Below are 13198 nucleotides of genomic sequence, written 5' to 3'. Positions count from 1 at the left end.
TCAAAGTTAAACAACAGTCTCCGTCATTTAACATGTTTTTCAGATGGGACCTACTGTCCCTTTTGACAAAGTTATTGATTTGTGACGTCATGGTGGTGGGCGGAGCTTAATTGCTTTATTCACTACTATACAAATAAACCAAAAATTTATTTGACACTCGTTATTTGCCCTTCAATGAACTCATTACAGGATAAAACAACCATACAGATACATGTATATAGAATACACTCAAAAGTTAAGCGTAAGAAAGAACTTAAATACCAATCTTCATAACGATCAAAAAGGGGATGATTAATGCATGCCAAAAACCCACCAAATTCACTTTTATTATTTCTGAATCAGAATTAAACAGTTACAGACCACAAAACTAATTTAGTTTAGTTCATTCAATTGTTACACTTTCGAGATATAAATTAAATAAACTTTAAAACTTGGAAACAAAATTAGATAGATTGTGTATATATTGGCAATTTGAAAGAGTTGTCATTCTTGATTTGGTTTGATTTGGTTGATTTTAGTGGGAGACAAATGTAGGAATTTTCATTTTAAAAAAATCTTAATACAGTAACTAAAGGACTATCGTTACATGAAATTACAGAAAGGTCTATCGTTACATAAAAATACAGAAAGGACTTTCGTTACATGAAAATACAGAAAGGGCTATCGTTACATGAAAGTATAGCATTTGTAGACCGAAAAAAACATCTTTGCTCGGTGGGTTTTTCTACTTTCTACACCATATACCATCTCTAAACATATTGAACACAAAAATACCACTCATATACCGGTGTATTGCAAATTTCGATATACTGTACACGTGTTTCAAGGAGTAACTTCTCCTTGATTGATACGTATACTTAATGTCTTGAGCCTTTTTTATTACAATTAGTGCATTTTCATTTTTAATATGATTTAGGGATTATATTAATCCACTACACAAAATGTTTTTTTTTAAATGGAAGTATTGGGTGTGTGAAATTCAATTCATGATGACTACGCAAGGATTTTTATAACAGTAGTCTACATTTACATAAGAACGATGATAATGGTACGTCCAGAAAAAAAAATTCAACATTTATCATTCCTGACGTTGACGTTGTGTCCGATTGAGGGTCACATACATCATCAATAGTGGCTATTTTAAAAACGCTATTGTATTAGACAGGTAACTCTTTGGTCAATTAACACTTATTCGGATAATCAAAGTAATTCAATTTTACCTGTGTACACCTGAGAAATCAATCAATAATCGATTGGAATAGCTTAACCGTAACGGGATCTCGTCAGAACACGTTATCTTTTGTTGTGTATTATTGTGGAAAGTCAAACAAATAATTTAAATGGATATCATACAGGAGTGATACATTAGAAGACATCGAAGTTAGAATGTTGGAAAGATAGGAAAAATAAATCACATATTTATAAGTGTGGGTTTCGAGATGGAAAACACTTAGTTATTGCTTGGTACCGTAATGGCAGCACTGTCAAATGAACAGAAAACTACAAATAAAGGGGGAGGAGAACAAAATCTTACGGTAAGAATCTTAAATGGAGCTAACCCGTCATATAAAATTGTTTATAGATATAGACTTGTGTATTATTAGTATTACGGGTTTGAGTGAGCGAGGGTGGACTCAAAACCCTGACTTGGAAGGATGTGCTTAGGTTTGATGAATTCAAATGCATAATTAAACCACACAATTAAATTTGCGTTGCGACAGAACTTTTGCAAATCTATACATATTTTAGAGATTTCCTTATAATCTCTTACTATTCTACCCAGAGGTATGTAAAACACATATTTATGTGTCTGATCTAGCCGAGCGTAATTTTCCTAAATGCGAACATTTCCATACCAAGATAGAAGTCTATGGTACAGCCCATCATAGACCTGTAATTACAAATGTATACCTTCTGTGTTCGTAAGAACATAATAATTAATTATAGAACTATGGAAAGAAGAAATCCAAAAGATGACGGCTCAGTCTTACGTTGCTGATACTAACTACCGGGGACTATATAGTGCATACATCTACATAGTCCCTGTTACATCCAAAACTTATACAAAGGGACCACCAATTAACGTGCATGTCCATGCAAAGAAAGAAATGCAAAGATGTGCATGCATGCATTCTGATACTAATCCCCAACGTTTACCCAAGCATATGTAGACATTTGTGAATGTTCTTAACACGAAAAAAACGTGGGGAAAATATTTGCATTTGAAGTCGGTTATGCGGGAGCACGGAACATACCCATAACGTATTCTTCGGATGGAAAGCACTTGGGGGATCCGTGAGGCTCTAAAATGTCATAAATGCATGAGAAGACTTGAAATTAAATCAATTAATTTTAGGTCAAGAACAAGTTTTATTTGAATCATTTCTGCTCAATTGCAAGCCTTTGGGGCGTGTTAGCCATACGTGTAGCTATTAACATTACCAGGCCTGTACACAGGATTTTCCAAAGGGGGTGTAAACTTAATGTCTAATTTAATAGCACAATTTAATCAAAACGACGAGTTTAATAGTGCTTCTTGGTTTTCAAAGCGGCTGCTGTCGCACCCTGCACCATCTACAACTTAGCCTCATATCTTGACCTACACTTAGAAATCGATGGTAAAGGAAAACTGTTGACCAAACTTTACGACAAACGTGATGACTTTTCATTCAAAATTGTCAACTTTCCTTTCATCTGTGGCAATATCCCTTCAGCACCTGCTTATGAAGTGTTCCTATCACAACTCATACGTTATGCTAGAGCTTGCCGAAACTACACAGACTTTTTGTATCGCACTAGAACTCTTAACAAATGGCTTCTGGAACAGGGTTATGTTGCTACAAGATTGAAGTCATCACTACGGAAGTCGCCAATGAGCTCGTGGATCGTTATGGTGTATCCATCTGCACCATGAAAACTGATTTATTCAACGGGTCCTAGTTTTCCTTTCCTCGTTTGTCTACCCCGGACCTGACTTGTTATGAGCAACTCGGCGGGTGTTTCAAGAAAAGCAAAGGACGCTTACCCTCCCGGTGCACCTGGTCCATGCTTCCAGTTTTTAGTGGAGTCCGAGTTGCTCATTTGCTTTTGTTACTTTGTATGTATGATTTTAGTTACTTTATGTTCTTTGTTGTGTGTATCTGTTTTCCATGTCTGGTCTTTGTCCCTAGATTACATTCTTTTGATTACTGCTATAACCTTGGTTACCTTGATATACTCTGAGTATTAAGAAAGCGGTTTCCGCAGCCTTCCCCTGTCCGATGTGACCCCGGAAAAATGTTGGTGAGCGAGTAATCAAGGGGACCAAGCTTATAAACAGTCACTTTTTGTCTTAGAAAAAATAAATCACTATACAGGTATCTTCCTACACACATACTTAATGCATTTGCAAAGTTTCAGTGTAATGTGACAAGCACTTTTTTAAATATTTGATTTTTAAATATAGGGTAACCAAGTTGCGCGAGCAAAAAAGTGACAATATTCTACCATACTTAAATGCATTAAATATTTGCAAAGAACTTTTCCTGACTTTTCAAATAAAAAAAATCAATCACAACTTGTTTTTTAACAATATTAATAAAGAGATAGTTTTAAAAGTAATCATTTTCTGAGAAATTGGTCTATTTTTAAAAATTTATTTCTGACATGCCTCCCCCTTTTTCTTGATCACATGTCAAAAATCCTAAATCTTTAAATTTTCACAAAAGGTGATATATTTGGCTTTAAATTTGTAAATACAGTGTTTTCACATTAAAACATGACCAGTAAAGGGCACCTAAAGCAAAAAAAGTACTCAATAATGGATTTTCCATGTTGCCATAGGGGAATGCTTATATGGCCTTAACCGCAGTAATGAAAGTGAGTTTTTCCTCATTTCTAACCTAATTTTTGCTCAAATCTACACAAAACTTGATTTCAAGTGCTTATTACCACCATATTTAGGTAAATATAGCCCTCAAAGTTTAATATTTGATATTTTTACTAAATTTTCTACACTTTTTACAAGATAGGACATAAAAATCAGCCAAAAAGACCAATTTTCCATAATTTGGACCTATAACTTAAAAAAATGCATATTTTGAAGGATTTTTGTAGTGTATTCCTCTCATGGCAATGTTAACAAGATCTTCAAGTAGTTTAAAGCTATTTCAAGAAACTTTTCATTTTGCCATGGCTTCAGCTTATTTTGCCATGGCTTCAGCTTAAGGCTAAAAACCACTAATTCCACTTCCCATAGGCTTCTATGCTAATTTCACAATATTCAATGGCTTCTCTGGACTTTACCTTAACTTTAACCTGCAGAGTACTATATATCAGCATGATTCTACATATGTCAGCTCACAATCCTCAGAATGGCATGTGGGGTTAGCAGACTTGCAGTGCAGTACTGGTCACGGAAGTGAAGGGTCTATAAATAGCATGGGAAATCCCAGTGTTTTCACAAGATAGGGGTATATTTAAAAATCATTATGGAGATTAGGCTTCACATCACAAGAAGCAAAATGCACCTATAAAATGTACAGAAATGTTTTTCCTTTCAGAAACTGTTTAAATTTTTTAAATAAGATGAGAACTTTTTTCACAGCACTATGAGGAACAGGGGTAATTTCTGCGTAGGACTATTTTTGCGTACGTTCCAAATGCTCATTGGTTGAATTGGTGGTCTGTAACCTATAGCGGTAATCAAAAGAATGCAGTCCAGGGACAAAGACCAGACATGGAAAACAGACATACAAAACAAATAACATAAAGTAACTAAAATCATACATACAAAGTAACAAAGCAAATGAGCAACTCGGACTCCACTAAAACTGGGAGCATGGACCAGGTGCACCGGGAGGGTAAGCATCCTCTGCTTTTCTAGAAACACAAACCGATTTGCTCATAGAGAGTCAAGTCTTGGGTAGACAAACGAGGAAAGGAAAACTATGACCCGTTGAATAAATCAGTTTTCATGGTGCAGATGGATATACCATAACGATCCACGAGTTCATGATGACGACCATAAAACTCTGTAGTGATGACTTCAATCTTGTAACAACATAACCCTGTTCCAGAAGCCTGTTTGTTAGAGTTCTAGCGCGATACGCTGAGGAATTGTGCAATCTTATGTCTTTTTTCTCTCTTTAGATGGAAAGTGAGGAAATCAGTCATAAATATGTTTCTAGGCTTTGTCGATGAGGGACGGAGCTATTTTTCTTAAATTACGCTTAACTTTATTGATAATACATATCGCTTACTTAATCCAAGCATATGATGCAATACACACAACAAAATGTATATATGTCGTGTAGGGGTTTTGCTCTTTTACATTTCTTAAATACTATTAAAGATTTGTGTTGACAAAATTATGAAATAGTAAAGAAAAAGATATGATCCACAAATTAATCAGGAGATTTATATATATTTACCTCATTACCCCTATGTCTGCCCTCGATATTGGCTTAGCTGTGTCAGGTATTTGTTGTATAAAATAAAAGAATATAAATTATTTTTTATAGGTTTGCCTTAGGATAAGACCATTGAATGATGATGAGGCTAATATTGGAGCAACTAGGATTGCTCATAAAGTGCAATCAAAGGTAATTAACCAAAATTGTATTTTGTACTTACATTTGTAGGAAATTAGGAAATTTACTTCTAGGTGTAAAATCAGTTTTTGGAGACATCTGTCCATCATTCTCAGTAAGAGCCAAAATTCCCTTAACTAAAACATTATCAAAACTAGGCTTTCAGCGACAAGAACTTTAATACTGATTAAACATTCCCTATACCATCTACAGATGTTTCCCTATAAATTTGTATGTGATGGCTCCTGTTCATCAGTTCATTTTACATGTGATCTGAGATGTTAGGTGTTGTGTGAAAAAACATCTTGAATAGTATTGTTTTTTTACTTGTACATGTAAATCATAAATGGTAAGTTCTATGCCGTGATATGACTTCTGCTTACTGGTCTTTGCAGTATACTGACTGGAACCAATCCTTACTTATAAATAATAGCGTATCTGGATTTTGATGTACACAAATTGTCCTTTCTATGTAACCTGTCTACCAGTCAGTTAGATACATTGTAGGTATGACTCTTATCAGGCTAATTCAGTGTGATGTTAACACTATAAAAAATTGGTGATTAAGATTTTCTAGGCAAAGCAATAAACTGTGTAAACTTCATCATGAACTCTTGGATCATTATGGTGTATCCATCTGCACCATGAAAACTGATTTATTCAACGGGTCATAGTTTTCCTTTCCTCGTTTGTCTACCCTGGACTTGACTTTTTATGAGCAACTCGGCAGGTGTTTGTAGAAAAGCAGAGGACGCTTACCCTACCGGTGCACCTGGTCTGTGCTCCCAGTTTTTAGTGGAGTCCGAGTTGCTCATTTGTGTTTGTTACTTTGTATGTATGATTTTAATTACTTTATGTTCTTTGTTGTGTATGTGTGTTTTCTGTGTCTGGTCTTAGTCCCTGGATTACATTCTTTTGATTACCACTATAACCTTGGTTCCCTTGATTACTCTTTCATGAAGTGTTGACCAAAAACGAACTGTACAACTGGTTACATTTAAACTTATTGTTTGTTCTGCATTATTTGATGTACTTAACTATTATTTGTTCAGGTTTCAAGTGTTATACATTTACATAAAATATTCTATCATATTTTACTTTTACATGTGAATTGAACTTCAAGGTGTGAACAAATGCACATATGGACGTCTACATGTAGTACCTGAGGTATGAACCAATGCTTCTCAGGACGTCTACATGTAATACCCGAGGTGTCAGCCAATGCATCTCGGGACGTCTACATATAATACCTGAGGTGTCAACCAATGCATCTCAGGACGTCTACATGTAATACCCAGGGTGTGAATTAGTGCCTCTCTGGGCATCTACATATAATATCTGAGGTGTGAACCAATACACCTCTGGGCATCTACTTGTAATACTTCAAGGTCCTTTAGTAGGAACATTTATTCTGTTTTTCAAACCTGCTTTAATCCTATTGACATAAAGTGTAAGGTATTAAAAATCTATGGGACAAACATCTAGCTTACAAAAATCAATTTGACCATGGTCTAGTTTTAACCTTGTTAAATATAAATGCAATTAATTTATATCTCATGAAAAGTTCTCCTGAGACCTATTGGAAAGATGTCTAACAGCATGGCTAATTGCTGATTTCAATTGAATTTTGTCAGATATTCTGCAGTATGAAATCTTGAGTATTCTGTGTAGTTTTATAGAATTATGGACACTGTACTTTTCAGTTTTGTAATAATATTTGTGCTTTAAGGTATAAAAGAACAGAAAAAAGTCATCATATATTCATTTTTAATAAACTTGTAATTGAAAATCATTTGGTATGTTTGAATCCCCATTACATGTACCAGTAGTTTTTATGATAAGACAGAAGTGTGTCCATCACAATGTTTGTCAGCGCAACTCCTCTCAAACTACCAAACTGAATTTTACTAAAATTGGTATGTAGCAAGAACATCATTTGCAGTTGTACATATTACCAGGAAATTTTTATCCCCTAATTTTTGTAGGAGTAATGCCTTTCAAACTTACAAATTTGCCAAAAATCCTCATAAATTACTTTGTCAGCGCAACTCCTCTGAAACTATTGAACCAAATTTTACGAAACATGATATGCAGCAAGAACATCATATGTAATTGTTCATAATACCAGGAAATGTTGATTACCTAATTGTTTAGGAGTTATGCCCCTTTAAACATAGAAATTACTGTAGATCTTCAGCAACTTCATAAAAAATTATTCAGGTATTATAATAATTGTTAAGAGGCCTTTGAAATGTCCAAGAACTATATTATGATACATGTATAACTTACTGATAGAAATTCATACTGAAAATAATCTAAAATTGGGAAATCATTTCTTAACCTGCATAGCTTTCATTTTTTCTCAGGACAGTTTGCGGGACACATGTTTTTACCAACAAAAACAAACTTTAATTTTTGCAATTTTTTATCACTAAAAACTTTGAAATGGAGGGTGCACTGCAGCACTCTGCCCCTTAATCTGCCTTTGGTAAAGCAAAAAAAATTAGGGCAGCTACATTATTCCAATACTGTCCTTTGAATTATATTGTCTTTGGTGAACAGACAGAAATACTTGATTGCACGAACAAAGGAGGACAATAGACTGGTGCAAAACTCACACAAACGTTTTACTTAAGTAAGCTTACAATACTTCCAAGCTACCTGAACTTGCTACATTTTGTACTTGTACTTTCTGAATTTTTTTCCTTCAATTAATGTTTTCCTTAAAAAGTGTTTCTGTGTTAGATCTCTACAGCTCCCATGAAGAAGTAGAAACTAACTACAAAACAGACTTAGCGAGGGACTTGTAGCAAATCTTCCTAGTAAGAATCAATTCTTGACTTCTACACATTCTACAAGACTGCTATTTATCAAACTTATCTAACTTAGGATGGGTTACACTGCAGCCTAAACTTTATAAATTGTTTGTATATATCACTATGCTTTGTACAATCCTTTACAGCAACAAACAGCCTATCAAACATTTATTTGTGTATCTTTTATAAACTCAGTGTTTTGATAAATCTTTAATGTTTGGTTTTAATCTCTGTATCAGGAAAGTGGAAATGTTCTTAGCCTCAATGTTAAACAGATACAATTTTAAACTATGTGTTGGTCAATCCCTCTGTTTATATATTTCATACATACAATACTTAATACATGTAACCTGCAATGATCAAATTTCTATAGCCCATATACTGCTATCAAATGTTTTCATTTTGGGAATAAAACTCTTTGAGCTGCACTTTTGAAAGGATAAGGATCATTATTCTTTTGAGGATTTTATGGCATCTTATAATTTTACCCTATTACTATACAAAGAAGTCTAATGACATCATTTGCAAAGGAAAGTCATTCACTTCTCAACTGAGTAAAAGATATTTGTCTATTGTAACATTATTAGTATATTTTGGTTAAATAAATAGTTGATCAAAGCTGAGGGTGTTGAGAGATTTCAATGATAGGAAGAATAATTTACTACATTTTATGCATGTCGTCATGTTTTTTAGAATTGCTTCCAAGTAATGTTACTGTATGAGTTTTGGTTAAAAGATGGTTTAAGATAGATCATACCTAATACACGGAACATACTTTTCTGTCATCTTTCAAAATCATACAGACATAAAGCATTTTCTATTTACTAATAGTGTTTGAAATGATGTTAAAATAATATATTTAAATAATTTCAAATGTTTTTTTTTACATGTAAATTACATGGTGAAATTAAAAACTTTATTTTTATAAAGCCTTTTTGAAAGGGCAATAATTGGCAGGAAAATTTCTTCTTAGGGGAGTTAATTGGCAGGAAATTAAATGTATTGATAATTTTAATATTGCAAGGAACTGTTCGATGACCCTCAGTTTTCGTTCTGAAATATGAAAGAATGGCAGTTAATGTTCTTTATATAAAGAAATTTTATTTACCAGTTTTTTTAGAAGTTTTCAAAGTATTGAAAATTCTGTACAGAATCTGTATAAAATATAGTAAGATATTGGTTTTATCTTAAAATCAAGTTCAGTGACCTATGTTTTTTTTAACATTAAAATTCTAAAGTGTGTTCATTCAGGATCATCATTGAGAAAAACTAGAAAATTTATCTACGAGAAATATTAGGTATGAACTACATTAAAGGAAATAATTATGATATGCATTGCATGACTGTGTGTAAGTAAATCAATCCTTAGATAAGTCTATCTTGGAGAAGTCAATATATGTTACAAGATTCAGATAGATTTTGTTTTCTGTTACTTTTCCAACTTTTTCTAATACAATATAATATTGTCCTTGAAAAAAGCTTTTTTTGTTGGAGTTGTATGAATAGTTTTAAATTCTCCTCATTCTCTGACATGTATTGTTGAAGAACAACATTATAGGACTGCATGCCTTTTGTTTAATTATACAATCTGATTTTTATCTTATTTTTCCTATGAAACTGATCGATTTTTTTTAAACATTGAAAAACTTACTAATTAATAAATTGCTTCCTTCAAAAATACCTTGAAAAGTGTACCCTGAAGAAAAAAAATGTATGCAAGTTCAATCTAGCTGTCTATGACTTTGTATTTTAGTGTGTAATTCAAAAAGAATCGAAAAGTTATAAACACAGCACTTTTAGCTATGTGCTTAACATTTTAATGAGGTCAATATCTCCTATCCTTGCCACACATAAAATTGTTTTGCTACTCTAAAGATATCATAGGGTATAAAACGATTATGTTATGAACATGAAAATTGAATTATATTTGGGTGTTTCAAATTTAAATGGGGTTATAAAGTCACTGACAAGCACAGCAAGTATTTCCTCAACAAGTTGTTTGAGTCCATTACAGATGATTATACAAGTTAAATGACAGGACAAATTTTCAAGGCGATTTTTAACATATTTTATCAATAGATTCTTTAAAATCATTGCTGTAAACTGGTAATAGATTTAAAGTGCAATTTTATATATACTTAAACATGATGTTGTATAGAATGAAAGAAAAGGTTTTTAAAAGATGATCAGTATTTAATAACACCAATACAGATTTTTAGTTTCTGTTTAATTTCTATATAGATATTCTATATAGATACCTTTTTTTCATCTGTCTCTTCAAAAGTTCTCTCAAAGTACACAGAGACGAACAAAGTTGTGATTAAAAAAGCAAGTATAGGAAGAAGACATTTGTTTGAACTTGTCAGACTTTCACATTTAATGTTTAAATGGCACCATGTATCATTTTGGATTTTTAAAACTTAATTCAGCTTCAAGAGGCCTATCCTAATGCAACAATAAAAACTGTGAACAAAGCTCATTTCCTAGAAACCATATAGGAAACCCCACAAGTCATTCTGATGGAAAATCAAAATAGGAGGTGCACAGTTAATGGTATTTTATGTTAACAATTTGTGAAAGTTTCATTTAACACTATTCAGGGACTTTAGAGTACTAGTAGTTGCTGATTAGAATATGTCTTTAGGATTTCCTGATAAAAAACTTTGTGGACTTTGGTTGACCAATGACAAAGTTTATGCTTTGCATCAGGAAATTCTGAAAGTCGTTCAGATGGGAAAACAGAAAATAGGAGGTGCACAATGGCATCATGTTAAAGAATGAGAGTGAAGTAATTAGAATGGGGGACAGACTAATTGTTGGACAGACAAAATGATCACTATGTACCTTCCACATTTCAACCAGGTGTATAATCAAGATGAATCTTCATTTCCTGCTTTAATCATATGTTCCATAATTCTTTTTATTGCTGCTCAGGCGTTCAACCCCAACAATCAATCAATCAATCATTCTTTTTAATAAAGGAAGGAAATAAATCAAAGAATTGTAGTGCAATGGAAGATCTATAAAAAGATATAACAACCAATTACATTATACAAATATTTATACTTGTAAACTGTTATAAAATAGTTTTCTGGGACCAGTTTCATAGAGAATCTCTAATTGAGATATTTTTCTAAAATCCTTTCTCAAACCAAATTTTGACCAATCAAATCACTTATAATTGAAGATTGTAGGAAACTATCAATTTGATTTTTTTTTTATGAAACCCAGGCCTGACCATATTATTTATATTAAATACAGTATATAATTGTTTAACAGTATACTCTATATTTTAGATGGTGGTCCTAATGGACCCAATGGAAGATCCAGATGATATCCTAAGAGCCAACAGGTCAAGAGAGAAACAGTTTGTTTTTGATCAAGCTTTTGACGCTAATGCCAAACAAGTATGTACATGTAGTACTTAGTAGGAAGTTGAGATTGACGAATAACCTTTAAGGGTCAAATGGAATTTTTTGCTTGACTGAATTAACATTTGTTTAGTGGTTTAACTAAAAGGTAAGACATTCTCTGAATGTATTTGTTTCCATCCCAACAGGAAAATGAAATGTTTGTTGGATCTTTGTTAGAAATTGAAAAACACTGTAAAAGTAAACTCTTTTAGTATATCACAAAGAATGATTTCCTATATATATACAACGTCTCAGAATGTGACAACTCTATTCGCTACACTGCTCCATCGGATCAAATTGATACAGGGAAGATAATGTAAACTTATACAAGGGTCTGAAAAATTCCCAACGATATTAGTACTGTCAAATATGCGAAGCAAATTTTTGGTCTTTCCCTCCGCGGGACTCGAACTCGTACCGATGTGACATCTATGGCAACACCGCCTGCACTAAGTCCAGTGCCCTAGACCACTGGGAATCGCTGGGAATTTTTCAGACCATTATATAAGTTTACGTTATCTTCCCTGTATCAATTTGATAGATAGAATAGAGTCATCACATTCTGAGACATTGTATAATATTGATTCATTGTTACATGCATCATTAATTTGATCTTCTATCCTACATGAACTGTCCCATACTACCATACATCGTGTACTAAGTTACCCTAGATTAATCCTACGAGGAGGAATTCGAATGACCCGGCCAGTGAAAGCTGTATTTTTATATAGCCTAGCTGGCCGAGTGGTCCAAGGCGCTGGACTTATTGCAGGCGGTGTTGCCATAAATGTCACAGCAGTACGAGTTCGTGAGAGGCTTCTTATTATTTTTGCCTTGAAAGATTTTTAAAAATAAATTTGTGTTAAGAAAATTTAGTTTTTGCCAAATGTGTAAAGAAGCATTAAATGTGTTAAGCATGTTCTATTTAACACACTTATCAATAAAGATCTTTATCCTTTCATCAATATTATTTTCATTGATAATCAGTAATTCTAATCAAGTGAAATTAATGGGAAATTTAAATTGAATACCAGTATTTGAAATAGAAAATTACCGGTATTTTCTTTAGCAGTTGTTGAATGTTCTTGCTAATTAATTTTTGAACTGACCCTAATTATGTATGTTGTCAAAAAAAAAACGAAAAACAAAAATGAATAGGGATTTTTGGTGTTTCTACTAGAATTGCCCTGCTTTCTGATTTTGATGTTCAAAATTCATAAATGAAATCAAACAACATGGCCATGCTTACAGCAAGTTCTGTATTCAGTTGTGTCATAATGGAGGCAGCAAAACCAGTAGATTTCAATGTTCTGCAAATCTTTCAATTTTTTCAACAAAAAAAAAAAAAACAACCTACCTACCAACCCTAATTTTGAAGGATATGTTACCGGAAATGCAA

At 33.0% G+C, this 13198-nt stretch overlaps 1 protein-coding gene across 3 annotated transcripts in view; it reads left to right on the top strand.

Moving 5' to 3' along the window:
- Nucleotides 1-1048: 1048 nt before the first annotated feature.
- LOC148620285 (kinesin-like protein KIF19) overlaps nt 1049-13198 on the top strand; it is a 41991-nt gene continuing 29841 nt past the window's right edge. Inside the window, exons 1-3 of one of the 3 annotated variants that reach the window (XM_088581050.1) lie at nt 1049-1535; nt 5502-5582; nt 11683-11793. In XM_088581050.1, coding sequence (XP_088437176.1) covers nt 1473-1535; nt 5502-5582; nt 11683-11793 — 255 coding nt within the window. In that variant the 5' untranslated portion in view covers nt 1049-1472. The remainder of the gene's footprint in view (nt 1536-5501; nt 5583-11682; nt 11794-13198) is intronic. The other 2 variants (XM_088581051.1, XM_088581052.1) reach the window with 2 other exon arrangements.

Source organism: Perna viridis, chromosome 4 (assembly GCF_037379345.1).
Source record: "Perna viridis isolate PV_CMFRI_1.1 ecotype Kerala chromosome 4, ASM3737934v1, whole genome shotgun sequence".
Classification (NCBI taxonomy): Eukaryota; Metazoa; Mollusca; class Bivalvia; order Mytilida; family Mytilidae; genus Perna; species Perna viridis.
Note: the sequence above shows the minus strand (reverse complement) of the source record. Positions and strands in the feature narration are given on the sequence as shown.